Source organism: Hetaerina americana, unplaced genomic scaffold (assembly GCF_022747635.1).
Source record: "Hetaerina americana unplaced genomic scaffold, ioHetAmer1.1.p SCAF_3, whole genome shotgun sequence".
Lineage (NCBI taxonomy): Eukaryota > Metazoa > Arthropoda > Insecta > Odonata > Calopterygidae > Hetaerina > Hetaerina americana.
Genome location: NW_027286874.1, coordinates 36,348,874 through 36,371,574, shown reverse-complemented (window position 1 = coordinate 36,371,574; position 22,701 = coordinate 36,348,874). Strand labels below are relative to the sequence as shown.

Sequence of the window (22,701 nt, the reverse complement as noted above, 5' to 3'; positions counted from 1 at the left end):
CATTTAATAGCAATTTTAGAAAATTTTTGCAGTTTCCTATGAAAATACAACTATTTTGTAATATTGGTAGCATCAACAGAAATGCTTCAAAACAAACATACAAAAAAACTTTTTACTTAAATAAAATCTAGTTATGCAATTTTCATCATAGCATACCATTAAGTACCTTTTTAAAATGCTTTTTAGCTCTTTCATTGACAAATTTTAATTTTGGCCTTTCGTGGAACTTACATGAGAAGTAAAACAATGTGTTAACCATAATTTTACCAAAAGGTAGGATTTAGGATGTGAAGAAATGGATGTGCTAACATAGTAAATGTTATTAAGGACCAAGAATCCACTGTATTTACAAAATTGAAGACTTAGCCAAATCTTATCACCATTAATCTATGGCACATGCAATGCACTTTCTTCACAGTATCCAAATTTAAGCCATGCAACCAAAATTATGACTAATGTTCCCACAGAAATTCAAACCATGCTACTAATTTCACTGGTTAGCATATTTAGAAATCAGGGTTAATTAAAAAATATGAACCCACTATATTGGTATAACTATATATATGTATAAGTGAACTCGAAGCCACCATTCAAATTATGGTTAAAACCTTTCTATTTACAGATTTGAAGGACACAGTTTAAGCTTAGAAATATATTGGTTCAAAATATGTGAATGTACAGATTTTTTTCTATATATTAGGTCAGTTTAACCAAGATGAAGTTTTATCTTGCTACTAAAATAGTACATAAAACTGACCTAGGAAATTTGATATTTAATATTTTGACGGCAAATATTTAGTAACAAGCTCTTGCATTTAGCATATAATGCTAAAATGAATATTGGTCAGTGGAAATTGAATACATTGGACTTCCTGCAAAATATCACAATGTCAGCTAAATTAGTTTTAGGAAAAGGTATTGAAACTGTAACTTCTTCTACACTTGTTTCGATCGAAGTGTGTCAAGTGAATCAATCTGCTTCTTGAGCTATGTTTAGATTCTCTTTTATTATCACTAACATTATGAAATTACCTAACAAGTCAGCATTTAAATACCATATTCCCCTTTCCAATTTCCCATGCATTATATGTACCTTACATTTGCCCATATTTTTGGATCCTAGGATTCTTGTCAATTAAATCCTTTAGTTGCAAACAACTTGTAAAAGAAAGTTTCATACATTATATACGTGCAACTTACACAAAAGCATGTATCAAATTAACTAAAACTGACGGATTGACAAAATCAATGAATTATGCTCTATTTAACTTATTTATTTATCACTTCCGATGTCAGCCAGTCATATAGTTTACCACAGTTATATTTGAATTTATTTCCAAACATTGCTTTTCAGCTGGGATTCTATTTTTTATACCAGTTTTATTTTGTGTGATATGGATTTTTGCAAAAGATTTTATAATCCAATAGGACTTATCGGATTATTATATATGGATACCCTAAAAATTAAAATTAAACTAATACGAACGCAGGGTATTCATACTAAAAATAATATTTTCTTCATGGAATACATGCAATGTATTTCTCCAGTAAACCTTCTAGTGATGAGTTATGCATTATCATTCAGTGTAGAACATGATAATGTGATATGATACACCCTACAGACAACAGTAATTCCAGTGCTCCTCTTCTCTTTCACACCATCCTTTAGCAGAGAGGGCACACCAAGTAAAATCTAGGCAAACGCATGTAAAATAATTGATTCATACTGTCCCTAAATAGAGTTGGTAGCATTTTGTTTTGTGTCTGAAAAGGGCTTCAAAATAAAAGTGGGCACTTGTCATTGTGAACAGTTTTTGATGTCTATTTCTATTCAGTGGGTGATTACAGCCAGCATCTTCCACCTTCCCTACCTCACTAAGCTACCAGTTCTGTCACCACAATTTATCCTCCATCCCATAGACCTCAGCAGCAGAGTGACCTTGACTTCTCCTTTAACAACCTATTTACTGATCTTGTAAACAAGCTAGGGTGGGAATCAACTGCTGGCAAGGCAAATTATGTAACAACACAGGCTGGGCTATGAGCTCTCATTTCCCTCCATTGTGGATGTGTTAAGTTATTAGACAAACAGCATCAAACACCATAAATGTAAAAAATTCCAAGAAGGTCTTGAAGATTCATGGTTAAAATTTTTAATCAATGTGTATTTTAACTAATACTTCAAACTGACAATTAACCTAATCATAGAAATCTGTTTCAAGGATGGAGTTAATAAGAGGGTACGTGAAATATTAACTAGATTCCTTCACAATGAATCCCAGTTTTGTCACATCAAAATGGTTAATGACATGCGAACTGCTAATCAAGGGACCAGACAATGGCTTTGAATTGCATTGCAAATGTCTTCTTTTTTCTATTTATCTATCTATTATCTATATAAAAATTTCTATTTATCCATACAAGGTTTGCTTCAAGCCCTATACTGTCACTGAAGGACTGACCATAGCTTTAAGTTGCTCAAAAGTTTGATTTGAAACTGAAAGAATGAGGTTTTATGGTAATTAGTTTTTACCCTATAAGTAATTAAAAACCTTCTTATCGTCTATTTAGAGAACCAATAAAAGAAAAATGCAATACCTCAACTGTATTGGTTATGCATTGCATAAGCTGTTCCAGAGAATCACAATCAAAGTCTTCATAGTGGAGGGCATATCCATTCTGGCGCAAAAACGCAGAAGGAATTGCAGACAACGGAAGCAAAGGTGGAGGGGTCCCTTGTTGATTTGGTGTTCCCTTTTGGTTGCCCGGTTTCTTTGCTTTATGGTGATGGTGCAAAGTCCAACCTGAACTCTGAACAAGAGACTTCATTTGTTCTGCAAGGACTTTCAACCTCTCACGAACAGTTAATGTAACACGCCGTTCTCCTTCTGCTGTTTCTTCAATCTGCAAGATATGAATGGACATTTAGTTATCATAAAGAATAAATAACACAAGATAAACATTCAGGACTAAATAATAATAAGTGAATAAAATAATACAAGGATTTGGGTAAGAAGAGGAATTTCTGACTGCAATGCTTGGTAACAAATGGTGATGGACTTAAATAGGTCCCAAAAACAGCTTACTAAACGAGAGACTTTTCACATAACAAATGATGAGAAGGGAATTCCCAGAGTCATTGCACGCCTGCTACTGCCGTTTATCTCTAGCGCTTGTTCCGCTAGCATTTTAGCATCACTAGTGATCACACATTCTTCCAAACTTGGGCTCAAACGTACTAAAAAAAAAAGTGACAAGAGCATCTACACAATGGTTAAGTATTCTCAACAATGATGAAAGGTTGCATCTCGTATGAATAAACGAAAAGCAAATGCTATGTGATACCAATAATGAGACAATTTGTGAAAAGGGGCAGTTAATTATTGCTGACCTCATTAATAAAATTTTAGGATTATCAATGGTCGAACAAGCATTTAAGGGGAGCCGTGAGTGGTTCTAGATGTTAACAAGAAGAACTATCATCCATGGTATTGTGAAGCATAGGGAAGCAGCCAACTCTGAGTCAAAGGCATCAGAGAAATTCATCGGTGAATTCAAAAAGCTCAGATCCTGAGGGTTATCTGCCACAACATGCTTTGAATATTGACGAGATGGTACTCTTCGAGAAGAAGATGCCAAAGTGAACCTAGATTTGTTCACATGGAATGTTCACCAGCATTTCCCGACCACAAGGCAATGAAAGTGTCTCAAGCTGCTATTTTGCACCACTGCAAGAGCAGTGATTTGAAAATCAATCCCCTCTTTGTTTACAATTTGGGAACTACACGAACCTTCAAGAAGTGTTTAGTTCAAAACAACTAGCTAAATGCGATATGAAGGTCACTGGAAACTTTCGCAATGTTCCATGTATGCGAGGCATCATTCTAATTAGGCAGTGTCAATGCATACCCTAAAATCTATTTAATCATTATTCAGAGTCTCATTTTTACCAAATTTGAAGCGTCGGCAAAAAGAAATGTCTCTAGACAGCTTGATAAGAAAAAGAAATTTGGTATGCATCATTAATAATTAAAAATTTATTTTGATTCTTTTTTGCTTTTACAAATCAAGTTTTCATGCCTTGCTGCTTCATTCCACGGTTGAAGAAAAGGTGAATATGATCTATGATCCTAAACAATGTATTTAAAACTTTCTTTGAATTAACCTTGTACTAGAGTTATTTTTTTGGCATGGAATGCATTATCATATTTTACATAAATTTATATGCAACGAGTTGCTTCACTAAACATTAATTTACAAGCAAAGAGTGTTTTGCTTTACGAAAACGATTGCGGAATGGATTATGCTCTTATCCGGAGATTCTACTGCATAATTAATAATTACATAACTGACAAAAGTCCTCCCATCCTCCTCCCCTTGCTCTACAGTGGAATGTAAAAGCTACCTAGTTGCAAGTCACTTCCACAGAGTGGATTTCATAAATAGAGATTTAACTGATGGAAAAAGAAAAAAAACTTGGACTCTAAAAGAACTTGAGCTTAACCCAGGGACTTGTAGTACAGACTAAATTAAAGATAGTATGGTATAGTGTTGTATAACTCTTGAATGGTGCAGAGAAATTCCTGCCCAGGTCATTATTATCTACTTATGAATTAAAAAGGATTTATTACCTTCACAACCTCTGGAATTGCTTCGAAAAGTTCAATCAATTTTGTAAAACCATAGTCAGCTACTCTGCATTGATGTCCAAAATGGTGATGGTATGCTGGAATAAACTTATTGAAGAGCAAAGAGCATTGCGGAGCATGTCGAAGTAACTCCACCACCTTTTAAATAAAAGCCAAAATACAAATTCTTTAAGAATAAATACAATTCATTTATTAAGTTAAATTCAGTAAATTTATTGTCCTTTACTCAGGAGTAACCTTATATACTAGTACATTGTCATTGCCCCACACAATTGTGCATATCTTTCTACACTCTTCATACTCATGCTTATTCATTGTCAATCAGTTATCATTATCTAGTTCTTTTTTACATCATTTAGCACTCAAATGTAATTATATTTCCATTGAATGTGTTTGATGATAGGTTAAATGGAAGAAGGGAATGCCAGAGTTTCAATCTTGCCCGAATAAAGCAGAATTATTACTATTATCCAAACATCCACTCACAGCCACTGCCAACAAGGTATACTTGTAGATTTATATGCCAAAAGGTTTACACACCATTCAATGACACCCCCAGTTCGAGTTTACATTCTGTCTGGAAAAGCATTGTATTGAAGTTGTGACATCAAGTACGGTTCAAAAGTGTATTATTTATTTACCACTAATTTTATAAAAATGTACCAGGTAAATTTTCTAAATCTGCACAAACTGTGTTAATGCAAAAAACAACTGTGATAGGTTGATATCCGTTTTCTTTATACCAAGCATTTACCAATGAAGTATTCACAATAATAGTTCATATTAGCTCTTAAGGATAAATTTGACAATTTTAAAGATAATCTACCTATATTTAAGAAAACAAAATAGATACTGTAGAAAATTTGAATGAAAATGTTTTTGCATTAATTTCACTAAAAAGCATTACTGTATAATTACTATTTATTCATCCAGTGAGCATGGAAGAAATAAAAAGTCTCAGCAGTAGCAGATTTTTTAACCCTGAAAAAATTATTTCTTTTTTATTAGTACATATATCCTTTGCAAAAGAAAGAAATCTTCAGTTCTGAAAGATTGCCTTGACTTATAAAGTAGCAATGATGACTTGAACAATTAAGTGCCTAAGAATTACACTTAAATATTCAGCTCATACTAAATTTTTACACATTTTGTTCAAAAAGATACGAATCTTCTTTTCAAACAGTTTATCCATGATTTTACTAGCATTTTGAGCAATATTGGCACTAAGTAATTACTGTTGCCATCAACATATTCCACTTTGAAAAAAATCGAATGCCTTCAAACAAGTATTATTACATATTTTAAAGCTGCTATTAACTTCCATTACGTTGGCTGTGAGCTATAAATTTTAATACTTAAGAGAGAAAAAAATGTGAATGACCAATACATACTGCTCAAATGATTAATATATTATGAGCAATCAACTATCTCCATGCCCTTCATAAAAATTATATAATCTAACCACAAGATACATTCATTTGCATACCAAAATTCAACCAGTTAAATTCAAGCACTTCTGAATGCCAAAGGGCTAGGAAATGATCATGTAACTTATCAAGATGTGGATGACCATTACGTACTGAAACTATTCATGGGAATCTATCAAAAACCATATTTCTTCCTTACAAAATATGAATTATGAAAGAGCAAAGCTATATAGTGAAGTTCCCTTGATTTGAGACTATGATCAGAAAACCATCAGAAACGGCCAAATTGTACTCACCTCCACAGCAAATTGCTTTGTTTTTTCTATTTCATTTGGTGTTTGCTCTCTCTTAGGAACAGATATAATTATATCTGTTGATGAACCAGTAGAATCAGGAGTAACCACCACAGTATTTTCAGAAACTTCAAAAAGAATGTCTTGAAGATAGCACACACCATAGTCTGGTGCATTAAATACACGGCCAATGACTTTGTCATAAGTGCTTGGAAATGCAGACAGTGCAACTTGTTTGTTAGCCTGTGACTTCAAGATCCTTAATAAGTCAGATGTAAATCTACGTACTTGTGCCCTATGAGATAAGGTCACTATTCGTCTTCCACCATCTCCCATGACCTAAAAGAGGGAATTCAAAAAACTTAAAAAAGGACAACATAAGAATAAAGTAGGAACTCATTCTCATCGAATTCTATACTTTGCCATCAGAAAACCCAACATAAAATAAGATGAGATGAGATAGTATCACAAAGACTTGAAAATTAAAGAGGTTGGAATAACAATTATAAAAAGACTACGGGGAGAAACTTCTTACTTACTAATTAAACAAATGAATAATACAAGAGATTTATGTAAACATTCATTTCTAAATAATTGCATGTAAAAATTTATCTAAATATTCATAAATTATTCAATTTTGTATAGAAATAATTTCATATGAAAAAGTTAGAACCTCATTATATATATTCGGGCTTCAATATTCATAAGCTGCTATTTTATGCTTATCCATAAATTAAAGAATGATAGAGTTGCACATACCTGAACGACTTGTGGAACTGCCTCTAGTAATTCTATCAGTTTAGTGAAGCCATAATCAGCCACACGACACTGGCGGCCAAAATGGTGATGATATGCAGGGATAAATCGATTGAAAGGTAACTGGCAATGTGGTGCTGTTTTTAGTAAATCAACAAGCTCTCTACTGAAAAGAGCCAATTGAGAAACCAGAGGGGGGCTGACACATTTCACAGATTCTGAAAAATGAGGGGAAAATTTTGTAAATATTTTTATTAAATAGAAATTCAGTGAATAAAAAACGCAGTAAGAAACTATTGTTGAACAAAGAGTACATTGGGCAAACAATACTTCACTGTAAACATTTTAACCCAACAATCCCTCTGGTATAAAGTATCCTCTTTCAAATAAAATTTTTTATGTTTGTTAATATTTACTTTTGTCTTTTTATTTCACGAACGGGTACTACTTTCCGGATGACCCTCGTATTATCCCAGCAAATTAAAAGCTTGGTCAAAATGTGGAAGAAGTCATTAAATCACAGCCATCTACTTTTAAGTTTTTCCTTAAATCTGCAGTTTCCAAAAAAACATTTCTACTGCGGTGCAAGGATTCATGGTTTGATCTCTTATGGAGATTAAGCCAAGAGTGGCACCAGGGTTTCTTTATTATTAGCCCATTCATTAGGGCAAAAGACCATGCAAGAATAATAATTTGTAACATTTTAATGTAAAAAAATCTTAAATGGTGACCAGAACATGAAAAAATCATTATCTCACGGGCACAAAAGGTCAAATTCTAGGGTAATTGACAACTCTTTCTTTCTTTAAGGAGAATAATAAGATTGCCCTTAAAGAAATTCACTTCGGGTAGTAAAGTACAGTTCTCCAACCTCCTCACCATTTTAAATGGATATTAAAACAAGGCCACTGGGAGATGCTGCGATGGACCAAAATGTTTGCCAAAATATAATCAGCTCTACTCTTAAGAAAAATTATCAATGTAAAATATTACAGAGCACAGTTTACTATTACATTGAGTTAAGTGCCTAAAGAAAGCCTTTTCCATTCATACAGGCTAAAATTATTGGGAAGAATAATCAAAACATGGTCATTGGACAGAAATCTGATTTACTGGAAAATGGTCATCATTTGAAGGAATGCAGATTAAATGTTTCCATGGAGATAACACTTTCCCTGATACTTTAATTGAGATATCTATGACAACTACTAAAAAAAACTGGAATAGTCTAAAATTTTCCCATTTGCAGATTCTTCATACTCTATTAATCTGAACACTAAAAAACAAATTTAATACCTCCGCTGTGAACACTTTCTGAATTGGAGTTCTTCTGCCAACGGAGGACTTTCATTCCACTGTTTCCTTGATGGATTTCCACTCCTTGAATGCATGTTATGAGATGCTCCATAGGAACTCCATCTTCATTGGCTTCAAGCTCTTTGAATTCTGCTTGATAGCAGTCCGGAAGGCTTGGAAGGAATATAAATATGTAAATATATATATGTAAGAGAAGGACACTGCACAGGCCAAGAAAGAAAGCCTATATTGTTGGTTTTTACTCCAAATTATATCATCCTTAAAATGGGTATATTTTGCAATTTTGAAGTAACAAATATGAATATTAAATTGATATAAACAACTATCAAATTTCAATACTATTTTAGAATATAAATCAAATAGACAACCCTAAGAAATAAAAGTACGGACCTGGGCACATATTATATACAATTTTGAAGAGATGGAAATTAAGTCCAGCAGCAATTTACCAGTAAATAACAGGCAAAATAAATTCTACAAGAATTTTTGGCAATTTAAAAGAGTATATCAGAAAGATATACATTTATACACAACTCTTTTAATAAATGATTGAGAGAAAATTGCTTGAGCAGATCAGAAGTTAGGTCAAGCTCATTTAATATACTTTTAACGATACATTCAGCTTTAGGCATGGTATATATTCAGAATACAAACCTTACCTTAATGATTAAAGAGACACCAAAAGATATGAACGAACAAATTATCAACCTCATATGGTATAGATGTAAATGTCATTTTCAATCTTATGGGTATATAGGATTTTTCGGAACATTTTCACTAACTCTATTTTACACAAATTCACCTCAATATACGTGATTATCCAATGTACGATCCAAAATGTTTCACCTGGCAAGCAATGGATTAAAAAAATAAAAGATTTGAAAACTACAACTAACTGTAGAGCACAAACATCTAAGTTTAATAAAGACAACTACTGTTCGCAACTGAAAATAAAGAAACCTTAGAACAATAAAGTAACTCTTTTTGGGCTTAAGAATTAAGAAATAATACCAGAAGCACCCAGGCTGACTTAGAGATGGTGGTAGTTGTGTGAAAAATATCACTGCATTAGAAAGTACACAATCTATAAAGCATATATATCAAGGTTGAAGACATATCAATGCATAGAAGTAAAAAACCAATTACCTTGGAAGCGGTATAACACCATCATGGGAATGAAGGAGTTTGTATATTCTTTGTCCAAAAAGTTTTACTCCAATCATAATATTTGGTAAGACATCAATCTCTTGCTCTGCCCAACCTTTTTCAGGTTTAGTTTTCTTTGAATGCATCATACAATATGGATAATCAACGATGGGACCATCCTATAATATAAAAAAAATGAATGCCATCTCACCATGTTTTGCTTGCATGAATTTGGAAAAGATTTCAACAATTTTTTCAACAGATAATGAAAGGCGAAGCATATTATCACTCCTTTGATATCTGACAATATATCAGTTAGGTAAAAACATATCAACAATGACTAGATGAAGTAAGTAGACTACACATTTACTAATCTAGAACCTTAGTCCCACCATTCATTGCTTTTTCAAGAACATTTTAATACATTATTTCCAGGTCACACTTGCATTGTTCTATTTTACCTCCACATAATCAAGTCTCAAATCCTCACAGTGAACCATTTCTGAAGTGAAAAGTAGCTGTCACATTGCTAAAAACATTAGTCTGACCAAAAAGATTCGAGTTACACAATTAATGGAAATGAAAATTGTCAAGATAGATCTGCCAATAACATTGTCGTCAGTTTGCAGAAGTGTATAAAAAAAAGTGGCAGACAACTTTGCAGATAGTACTGCTAAATGATTACCTAACCCAAAGGAATATTTTGAAGATGGACCCAAATGAAGATGGTAACTGATTGTGATGGAGGTCAAAACTGGTTGCATAACTTGAAAGATTACTAACTTTCAACTCAATAGTAGGATTTCAGATTCCTGGTTTAACCCAGAGACTCATGACCCTGTAAGAATTATTTTATCATAGCTTGGTCTTACTTAATACACACCAGTATATCTCTGGAAATAAATTCTGATTCTAGGTGATTGCATGCCTGGAACTTGTGGATGAATTTTCTGGTGAGAGTAAGCACCCATCTTGTTGCAATAACCTAAGTAGACATATGCAAACTCAAAGTTTATTTGTAATTACTGAAAATCTGTGATATTGCATCACTGCAATGTAAAATGTCTTAATCACTGAGTAGTCCAGACATTTTTTTATCTTTATATCCAACATCATGGGGATCCACCAACTGGGAATATTCATGCATTTATCACAAAACTGGACTAACTCCCTTACAAGCAAACAACCGGATAATCCAGTTGTACGGCAAACTCAACTGTAATCTTTTAATGACTCCCCTCACAGATCCGAATTAATGAATTGTTTCAAAACTTACAGCATGGAATTTATCAATCATAATCTTACTAGAATCACTCCCACATCCAACACCCTAATTGATTATACTGTGACCAACCTCAAAGTAGTAACAAGGAAAAGTAGTAACAGCTATTTGTGACCTAGGTATATCACACCATAATATGGTGAAAATAAGTATTGATATTAACCTACCAATGGCAAGCCTAAATGATAACACTTACCTTAGGCAGTCTTTTACTCCTAGAAATATGCAGCATTATCTGCTCTTTATGCAATCCCAAAACTAGGACATTGTATGATCTTGAGTCAGTAGACAAAGGTTTCAATTACTTTCATTCAATTTTCAAACAATTTTGAATTGTGCTTTCCAATAACTCACCAGAAAATATTTCATAGAACAAAATGTAAGTCAAGGCTAACTAATGAGATCCGTTACTACTCAACTATCCTCAAAAAAACAGTATCTCCAGTAAAAGTTTTAACAATCATGAAGAAAAGGTTAGTCTATATGGAATTTCAAAAGTACTACCGTAAGCTGATTTCTATCACTAAAAGGACTTATAATGATAATATATTACTTAATTCCAATTATAAGTCCAAAAATGCATGGGAAACAATTAATGATTGTAGAGGTTAGAAAAATCCACAACTTGCTCTCCCAAAATTTTGTAACCCTGAAAATAACACTGCCATAAGCTACTTATCTCTAGCTAATAAATTTAAGAAACACTATATATCAGCTCCTTGCCCAACTACTTCTTAAGCTATTATGTTTCCTGCAAATGCAGCATCATCAATGTTCGCCCTCCCCTGTTCTGAAACCAATGCTATTCTCCACACTCAGAAACAATCCAGTGCTGGCCCTGATGAAATCCTTTGTAAAAAATGTTAATCATTGTTTGGAAGCCATAAAAGCACCCCTTTTATTTTCAATTAATAAATCTCAGACACAAGTGATTTTCCCATTCCAATTAATAGAATCAAAATAAGTGCCCATACATAAAAATCCTGGTGGTGTTGATCATTTAAACAACTACAGATCAATAGCTATCCAAAATATATGAGCATAAATATTTGAAAAAGCCATGCATATGTAAATAGCATCTTTATCTTGAAAAAAACTTCCTACTTTCCAATTCTCAGCATGGATTTTTACATCTGAAATGTATACCACTACTGCCTTTTGTCAGGCAATTGACATCACGCTTAATTCATTAGATGCTAAATGCAAAACGGAATATTTTTTGGATTGTAAAAGGCTTTGATAATGTAAACCACTATGACTACTATGACACTATGACTACAGTAGATGGGTTAAAATATTCATCAGAAGTATACCAAGTTTACCAAGGTGTTTCACAAGGCCCTTTCACAACCCTTGGGCCACTCCTTTTTCTAATATATATCAATGACCTACCTAACTGCTTTCAGAATAATGACTGAATAATACCAGTGCTGTATGCTGATGACACTAACGTAATAATATCAACACAGACATATCCCAGCCTTATGGAAAAATCAGTCTGTCACACTTGCAATAAACAAGTAGTGTATAGATAACCTTCTTGACTAGAATGTAAATAAAACTAAAATAGTATAGTTTACATGCATTAAGAATGTGACATAATATGCTGGTAAAAATTAATGACCAAACAAAGGAGCATGTGACGGAATGTAAATTTCTGGGTATTTCTCTGCATGCAATTATCTCCTGGGATACGCATATAAAAGCCCTTCAACATGAGCTCAGTTCAACTTGCTTTTTATTATGACACCTGTATGAGACTACAAGTAAAACTCAATTTACTCGAAGTACAAGTACTACTCAATTTATACTATGATTATAGTAAAATATTATGGGAATCAGCTGCTATTTCTCTAACCATCTTTAAAATGCAAAAGACAGCTATCAGATCAATAGCAGAAAACCTCACAATAATCCATCTAGGCCTATTTTCATGAATTAAATTTGCTATCACTCCCCGTGCTTCTACATTGTTTTTAATTCTGTACATAAAAAATAACATTGGCAACTATTCTCTTACCTCTACCTATCATCATCATTACACCAACGGCACAGCATCCATTATGGTAATAAAATAACTAAAGCATTGAAATTAGGACCCAATGAAATGGGCATCAGATTATAAAACAAAATACCCAAAAGTATAAAGGACACAAAGGGAACTACAGCATTCACACATAAATTAAGAAGATATCAACAACGTAATATGTTCTACTTTGTTGACAAATATCTCAACAATATTCCTGACCACTAAGTTCATACTCTTCACTTATAGCAATGGTCATAGTCTAGTTCATATTATTATCAATGATTTTTCTAGAGTGAGATTTCATGAGCACGCTCAAGGGTTTGCACCAAATGCACCAAATATCATGTAACTGTGAGCATTTTTTTTGTATTTTAATTGAGCCTGTCTCTTAGCTCCTCTTTGACGTGCCTTATATCATGTACATACTCCAACCACCTGGAATTTTTGTACTGTGATCTCTGGGCAAATAAAAAGTAATTCTAATAATAATCATTTATACGAGTAAATTATAAATGCAGCAATAAATGAATTTGTATTCCCATTGGAATATTCTAGAGGAAATTAGGTTGACCTAAACAGAAGTCTAAATTACAGAGTACATTGCCAAATATAAGTCTCAACAGCATAACACCATAGGACAAAAAATAACGCTCAGCTATACAGTGTAATTACTTCCTTCCTTGGGGATTCTGATAATTTTTTGTGGTTCATAAAAATCTGAATTGTATTTTGAACATTTGGCTATGCTTATACCCTCTTTGGAATACACATCAGGGCTACATGTATACTTGGCAATTTTTCTGGACAACAAATATAATAAAACCATTGCAAACATTCGAGTAGGTCATACACCTTCATTACCAATAAAAACCATAGCTCAACAAATGAAGATATATATACTATTATATGGGCCTTCAACTTTATAATAAACTCCCAGCTGAGATTAAGGCCCTTAAAAGTGTGGCTGCATTTAAATTCAATCTACTTAGGTTCTTAAAATTAAAAATGTTTTATTCAATTGCTGAATTTCTTGATAATGCCTGATATGTCTCCACGATACAATCGTATTTTGTAACTTTCTCCTGACGTGTCTTATATCAAGTGTAACAGTTGTAACTACTTGATTGCTGGACAAATAAAAAGTATTATTATTATTATACTGCATGTATCTGACACAGGAGAATCTGCATTCTAGAATCTAATGAATGTGTGTAGCCATCTTGATCATAATAGCAATTAAACAATACTCTAAGAATTCTTACACAGAGTAATTGGTAAGGAAATAATTTAGGCAATATTTCATACATTCATGACTGTAACTTACATTGGAGGTAACTGGTGACGGTGTGTTTCGGTGGTCAGGATTCAGCAAAACCATCCTTCCATTAGAATCTTCGGTGACAATAATTACATCTTTCATCCGGTGCAAATCAGATACACTGACTGAGGTTAGATATCGGCTTTCAAATAGTTCCCGGAACTTAAAGAGAGGTAGACGATGCCCAGGAACCTCCAAGAGAAGGGAGACTATTTGCGATCTGCAGGAAAATAAAAACAGTAAAACATATCTCTTAAGTTCTGGTCCCATAGCATGTAAAGTGTGCAATAAAAGATCCACAATACATAGCAAGTAATCAGTATGAGAAAAATCCACAACAGTATTCTACTGGAAACAAATCCTTCACTCATCTAAATCCAGCATGTACTGGAGGCAAGTATGCACGAGGATAATCCCAAAACTAAGGTTTCCGAAGAGTTGGGGCCAGAGAGAAAATGTTTGTGTGGCATTTGGCCACATTTTTGTGATTTTTGCTTTCTCCACTACCCAACAAGCATGTGCTTGTGCTCCACTGGGATGCTGTTGGCTTGGCTGTCTTTGAGAAAAGAGCTCTTGCTGGCCGCTCCCATCAAGCGTGAAGTTCATGCAGTTACTCTGTTTTTTAATACAAAAGGTGTTGAACAGAATGAATTTTATCAACAATTGATGGACATGTACAGGTGACGAAACCTGGGCATTCCACTTTACACCTGAGGCCATACAACAACCTCAGTAGTAGCAGCATTCCTCTTCTCCAGAATCAAGAAAATGAAAACAAATGTAGCCTGCAGGCAAAGTCATAGCAACTGTGTTTTGGGATACAAAGGGGGTATTGCTGATTGAATATTTGCCTTCTGGGACCACAATAAAGGTTGACAAGCATGGTGAAACACTGAAAAAACTCAGATGGGCTTTCAAAACCAGAGGAGGAGGAATGTTGACCAAGGGCATACACATTATCCTTGACAATGCTTGCCCAAACATTGCCCGCCTAACTGTCACTCTCCTGCAACTGTTTGAACAGAACCTATAGTTTAGACTTGGCAGTCACCCACCCTATAGTTAAGAATAGGCTCCCAGTGACTACCACCTGTTCCCTAAAGAACATTAGGCCAGAAGGAGATTCACCTCCGATGATGAGGTGAAAGAAGAGGTACATAACTTCCCTAAGGGCATGATGGTGAGCTGGTATGACATGGGGGGACGAAACCATCACAGCATCTCCAAAATTCACCAACCGAAATGGCAATTATGTTGAAAAGTAGACAAATGTTCAACCTTTTTAATGATGCAAATATTATCATCAATCATTTTATTTATGTACATCTAAAAATATAGAAGACATTTTTTGAATTACCTTCATATTCTAATTACATTGCATATTCTTTACATGTAATTTTACGACTCCTTACTTTATTATGAAATAATTATGATAGGACCTTATGAAAAATTAAAGCAATTTTTAAGACTATCACCAAAGGGAGATGACAGTAAAAGAAAACGTGGGTTGAGTATCAGAAAGCAACGTATCTGCTGATAAATGAGGCATGACTGTATACTATTACTTGGTAGTCTATCATTTAAGGTATGTTTTGGATCGATGCTAGTTGAGTACTAATACATTTCTTAGCACCACCTAACAAGAAAACCTAAACCCCAACACTATGATTTAATCTTCATGGATTCTAACTTCATTCCATATGCAATACCTATTCTTTTCCGCACCCTACTTCCATTACTCAATTTTCTCTCCTTATCACTCTTCAAAATTCCATTCCAAATTAAATTGCTCGGCATCCACTGTTTCTCTCTCTTTTGGATCTCTGCCAATATCTTCCCTCCTCCACTACCATTCCTAGTACCACTTCATTTGTTTTCCTTTCATTATTTCCATACTTTACCAAACAACAACTGTAAGTCCTAAACCTATACCTAACACCTTGCTTCAATGGCAAGGTTCAATACCATTCATTTTACCATGATTCATATAACTTTTTGGTTGAACTAACTTTTCACAAATCTATTCTAATACTCTTATTCAATGTCCCTGTCACCAACTCCCTTCTTTCACCTTGTTATTTTCCCACTTCAATTTATTATTTAACTCTTAGCGCTTCCTTCTTCCTGATCAATATAATAATAATTATGATGATACCTTCTTTCATTTCCTCCTCTCCTCAATCTTGCTCATAATTTGATCTTAAATCCATAGCTTTTCATTTTTTTAATTCTCAAATTCACTGTATCAATAGTTTTGTTCGCAGCTTCCAATAGTTGAGAAGTTTCCTTTGTTCTACAATATTCCAATTCTTTCTACCTAATTCATCTCCCTATCCACTAAAAAGTCAATGTCCATGGTGATAGGTCACTTAAAAAGAAAGAGGTGAGCAGCAGTTTGTTAACTACTGATCAGGCCAGTCGAATCAAAAAAGAACAGTAACCACATGAGAAAAAAATATTCACTCAACAAATGTAAGGAGAAAAGGTTGTGAATGATTGTTAATAAACTCTGGAAGAGAATTATGTTTAAATTGGAGTTTGGGGAGAATCTGAAATGTGAATGGGTGCCACTTTCTGACATGCAGAGCTAAGTTTTTTAAGTAATTAATTCATTTCTCTTTCTGAGGTATTCCCTTTCATGACTACATTTCTTCCACAGCCTTCTTTTACTATCGTGATTGAAGCAACAATGCAGGAAATAATGATCTGCAAACCTAGTGCCATATACTCCGCTCTCATGCGCAGTAAGTATCCAAGAATTATTAATAAGATGAGACTTGTTTGAGCTCCTCTACAGACACATACCAAATTACTGCATGACAGTGAGTTGACCTTTGTGAAGACATCTATGTCTGTTGATAACACAACACAAGTGTCTTGTATCTTATGGTTCATTAAGACTTACATTAATTATGCTTTAAAAATCCTTGCCTTCCAACATCCAAAAGAAATTGTTCTAGCTAGAGGGGGCTCTAATTACTCAAAATAATAAGTTTAATATATAATAATAAAATAATAAATAAGTTTCACTAAAAACAAAATCATACCGAATGAGCTGTGGGCTTGGTCCGCCACTATGAGCATATGAGATGCATATTCTCTTAAATCCAACTCTTCGCCGATGCAGCTGAGAAATAGCATATTGAGCATCTTGCAAAGATGGAACTTTAACACTTGCTGCAAAGTTTCCATCTGACTGAATAAATACTGAAACGTGGAGAACCTGAAAAGGACAAAACCTTATTACTCATAAAATAATTGTCTGAAAAAGAAGTTAAATGACACAAAACAGAACATAACATAGCTATTTTAATGGCTGCAGGTTTGAAATGATTTTCTCTAAATACATTTAACAATTATTTAATTGTAACAATGGAAAGAATTAACCACTAGCAGTAATAATTTGTGAATTTCATTAAATTAGTTCGACAGAAGTTTAGTTCACTGTGTGAACTGCAATGTGAATTACTTTGAAATCTCTTTTGTTCATCATGGGATTTAATATAAGCAGCCAAATGGGTTACAATTTGAAAGTAAAAAGTTGTTTATGTTCTTTCATTCAAACATGATCAAAGTACACTGTCATAAAAAATCAAATGGATTTGAAATATTAAAAGTGAAAGAGATTTTACAATTATCACAAAAAGGTTTTTGTAAAATGCAGAGAATATTTGCAGCCTTGATGATCTTCATTAGGATCTGAATTAATTCTTGAATATAGGAATGTTTTATATTAAAGAATTCCAAATACATATTTACAGTTTCTAAAGTTTCATTGCGCAAGAATCAATGGGATTCTCTATGTCAAAGACAATTGAGATACTGAATGAACAACTTTATTAGGTTGTTGCTTACAATACTAATTACTGAGAAAACTACCAACACAATACACTGAAGTACAAATGGAGTTGCTTCCTTTAGGACATTTTAATAAAACTAATTAAATTTTGTTCATTACGTACAGCAGCAAGTATTTATGAGGAATTACTACATTTATCTATTACATACCATAACATGCTCTCTAAAAACTGAGAGCAAAATTCTCTTCATATCTTTGGCATCAATATCTTGATCCAGGTTAGTAACTTGCAATTCCACTGGACTAAAAGAACAATTGCCAGGTACCACGGATCCAGCATTTCCACTACCTCCAGTTTGTACTGAGTGAATTGGATGAAAATAATGCTGAAAATAAAATAATAATATCGTAGGATATTGTATCTGTATTTCTTTAATTTATTTTAAATTGGACCAAAAGCAGCAGTTTGGTAAATGACAAAACCTAAAAACCGAGAACACCCAAGCCATTAGAAGAATGAAACCACCTGGATAGCTGGTGTTAGCCTACCAGTATGTTGCTACCTATAATTTCAGCAAAAGTAGGCCACAAAGTAACTATTATGCTATACAATAAATAACATAAATAAAAAATTCCATATAAAATCAGAACCAAACATTGTAAACAAAAAAATGATTACAATAATTGTATTTGAAGATTAACGTATCATAAGGTTCCTTGCATACAATTATGGTTAATAAGTAGTTCTTGCAGAATTTTGGACAGTAAGAGGGTAAGGTGAAAATTTCTCGGCCTGCTATAGAGATGGCATTCTTATCAGAAAAAATTTGATCCATGCCTGGGTGCCGATGTCATTAGTTTGTGAAGACAAGGTTCAACTGATTCTCTCAAAAAGTTTGTTTATTGTATGTATGTATTGATGTATTGTTGCAGCAGACGTCTTTTGTGTTTTACGTTAAATTGACAAAACTTGAATTTCGTGCAGTCATAAAATTCTTTGTTTTAAATGCACTAACCCCTAAGGAAATTCATCTGAAGTTGGTAGTGTTCGGGAACTCAGCTCCTTTAATGTCAACCATTAAAAAGTGGGCAGCTGAATTTAAACACGGTCACACATCCCTTGAAGATGACCCACGTGAAGGATAGCCAAAAACAGCAACCACACCAGAAACCATCGAAAAGGTGTATGATATCATGTTGGTCGATAAGCTAGTGAAGGTGAGTTAGCTTAAGTCATTAGATTATTGAACGAAAGGGTGCGAAACATCTTGCACAAAAGTTAGGGATGCAAAAGCTCTGCACAAGGTGGGCGCTACATCAGCTGAATGCTGTTCAAAAGCAAATCCCTAAATGATATGCACAATTATGTTTGGACCGATTCAAGAGGGATTTTGTGGGGAGATTTTTTACCATGGATGAGACATGAGTCCACCACTAGATGCCAGAGATGAAACAGCAGTCAAGCAGTGGGTGGAAGCCAGTGGTTCAGCACCAAAGAAAGCGAAGTGGATCGCATCTGCCGGAAAGGTCAGGGATACGGAAGGGATCCTGTTATTTGATGGACTTGGAAAGGGGAGAACAATTACGGGGGGATATTTCTCAAACCTTCACAGCCATTCAGACTCTCACTTATGGCAAGGAATAATGATGTTTGAGAAAGTCTGGACCAAGTGTGATGAAGTCAATGTAGATAATGTCGAAAAATAAAATCATTTTAAATGAAAATCAGTCTATCATTGTCAGGCTGAGAACGTTTCACCTTAACCTCGTCATGCTTTTTGTTTTAAATTCTTTCAGCCTTTAAGTACTAACATTTAATATTAAAAAAAAAAAACCATCTAACAAAGGTACGGCAAGAGTTGTGGTATTATTTTAATAGCTATAAAAAAATGATCCCACAGGAAAAATTATAATACATTCAGCCCATATTATTACACCAGATAACTAGACTAATTATCATTTAAAAATTGATTAACAAATACCTATAAACAATTTATCTGCAAAAGCTAATTGCTATTAAACAGTACACAAAGTAAATAAAAAATCTAATAATGAACAGAACCAGGGAAAAAATGAAATATTAATGGATAGATTTGAAATAAATTCCAGGTCCCAAGGAGGTGAATTCAGAGTTATTTTTATTTTATTTTGGTTGGGTCATACATGGGTTGCTCAATAATTCCATATAAAATATAAGAGATGACAGTATTGGAAAAGGTTTACTTTTTGCAAGCCTCACCTCTTACTAGACCATGTCAGGTTCAGCTATATACATCATGTGGTATCTTTGATACACTATAGAAACAACAAACTTGTTTATTAAAATATAGAGAAAAAATGATTATTTGCAATGATTCAACACCTATTTAAAAGGCTTGCCACCAAAAGACTTTAACCAATTTAGATAAAGTTCAAACATCCTCCTGTACTTCCGACTTTTTACAACCGTTTAATCAAATTGAACATGGTTACACATCCACAAATGATCGAGAAAATCCAAATGGCCAAAATGATGGAATTCAACAAACAAGAATATAATTGCGAACACAGATGCCTACTTTGAGGACCTCCTGCTATCCTACTTTTTTGATGGCTTAAAAAACTTTGAGAAACACTGGGATAGGTATATCAAGCTAAAAGGAGATTTTAATGAAAAAAATTTTTTCTTCCATCAAGACAATTCACCTCAGCATACCTGCAGAGTTTCTAGGGCCAAAATTATGGAATTAGTGTTCCAACTATCACATCGACTTTAATCACCGGATTTTTCCCCTAATGACTTGATTCTATATCCAAACTTCAAGAAAATTGCTTGCAGGAAACTTTCACAATGAACTAGGTGATTACCAACACAAAAGCCTACTTTGAGGACCTTCCGAAATCAGACTTCATACAGATGGCTTAAAAAGGTGGGAGAAATGTTGGGAAAAGGGTATCTAGGTAAATCAAGATTATGTTGTAGAACAAAAGTCTACCAAAAACAATTTTTCTGCTTTTTTTCAAGGACTTAAGTGACCCACCCATGAGTAAGGGGAAATATATTAACATCATGCTCTTTTCTCCTTTTCACAAAAGAGTATCTTCGTAAATCAATTAAGATTCTTGAAGGCAATATAGCCACTTTAACATCATTCAATATTATATAATAGCAGATTAAAATTTTCTTCAGATAAGGGCCAATACCTCAATACATTACATGTGATAAATAGACACTAAGATTATGATCTATGAATGTTTTCTTATTCCTTCAGAGTTATACCCTATCCTATTGAGCAATTCACCAGAATTGATCTTGGCCATTGAATGTTATGAATAGTTGTATAGAAAAATGAGACTGCAAAATTCAATTTGAATGGCCCACACATTAAAAAAACTAGGTAATCAACACAAAGTACAGTTAGACAGGCAAAAGTAAAGGTTACATAATACAATCTTACCAACTTAAAAGAATGGACTGTGAAACTGATTTTTCTCCTTTGTGTTTGCTATAAATAGTGACTTCCTACAGTGTGCTTGATGATAAAAAAACTAACTACAACCCCGAATTCAAATATGACATAGTAACCATAATAAAATGTCTTATATAGCTGAATCTTAAGGTACTGACCACATAATACAACCAAAAGGGTTGGAATTCAATCAAGTGCAGGGGGAGGGAGTGTATATTGGGAGTTACATTACATATACCAAAGTTTGTTCATTTTAGATGATAAAGATGCCATTACTTTAGTCACCTTTATATTTAAGGGAATGGCTGCCATACATCATCATTAACGTTCAACTTGAATTTTTTGTAAGCATCTTAGCAACAGAATTTGATAATGACAAGTGCACCAATCCAAAACATACCATTTATTTGATACATCCAATGTAAATGAACCATGTTACTGATGATTGCCATTTTATAATCATCACTAGGGAATTTAACATTTTAACTGAAGTAACACAAGCTAATCAAATATTTAGCAGTTTAATAGTTTGTTTTGAACTTAACTAGAGGTCACAACACGAATTTTGGCCTTAACCAGAGATTAATGCTACCCTTCAGTTTAGCAGGACATAAAACCTGGCCTCATTGACATATATGAACCATAAACACACTAATATACGTAAAGGTCTATTTATTGTGCTATGGTTGAGTTCACCCAGTAATAAGACCAGCCGCAGAAATTCACACATTGGGTGTCTTTCCCTGTACCGGTTATGGTTTCCCAAGAAAATCTGATACCAAAAAATTACAGAGCTTCAGTGGAGGTGAGGAAGTGGACTTGCCTGGGAATCAAAACCCATGCCCTCCAGTCGGAAGTCAAACACTAACTCTGGACTACAGCGACCCTTCATAAATGAACATACAATAATTTTCATACTTTTATTAAGTTCCACATTACTCTGAGGATAACTTAAATTATGACCGAATTCCATGGATAAGAATGTGTCCATTAAATGACATACATATTAATGACATTTTTTTTCTGACACTGTAATGTGAACTGGAAATCTTGTAACATTTTCTGGCTCAGTTTTGAATTGAACGACTTTTCAAGAGCAGATGTAAATTCTATTGTCTGTCGTTGGTTGGTTGTACATACATAATGGAAAGCAGTTAATTGATGTCCTCACTAATAATCATTACTCCTTCATTGAGTTTGTGTTTATAAAAGTATGAATATTTGTCTCTAAAAAAA

General features: G+C 33.7%; 1 protein-coding gene across 5 annotated transcripts in view; it reads right to left on the bottom strand.

Annotated features, from left to right (window-relative positions):
* Nucleotides 1-22,701, bottom strand: part of Marf1 (meiosis regulator and mRNA stability factor 1-like protein) — a 50,636-nt gene that overhangs the window by 18,133 nt on the left and 9,802 nt on the right. For all 5 annotated transcript variants that reach the window (XM_071587335.1, XM_071587337.1, XM_071587333.1 and 2 more), the window contains 9 exons: nucleotides 18,226-18,402; nucleotides 17,265-17,440; nucleotides 14,224-14,437; nucleotides 9,589-9,767; nucleotides 8,422-8,594; nucleotides 7,129-7,343; nucleotides 6,373-6,708; nucleotides 4,632-4,787; nucleotides 2,599-2,904 (listed from right to left, as the gene is read on the bottom strand). In XM_071587335.1, the coding sequence (XP_071443436.1) occupies nucleotides 2,599-2,904; nucleotides 4,632-4,787; nucleotides 6,373-6,708; nucleotides 7,129-7,343; nucleotides 8,422-8,594; nucleotides 9,589-9,767; nucleotides 14,224-14,437; nucleotides 17,265-17,440; nucleotides 18,226-18,402 (1,932 nt within the window). The remainder of the gene's footprint in view (nucleotides 1-2,598; nucleotides 2,905-4,631; nucleotides 4,788-6,372; nucleotides 6,709-7,128; nucleotides 7,344-8,421; nucleotides 8,595-9,588; nucleotides 9,768-14,223; nucleotides 14,438-17,264; nucleotides 17,441-18,225; nucleotides 18,403-22,701) is intronic.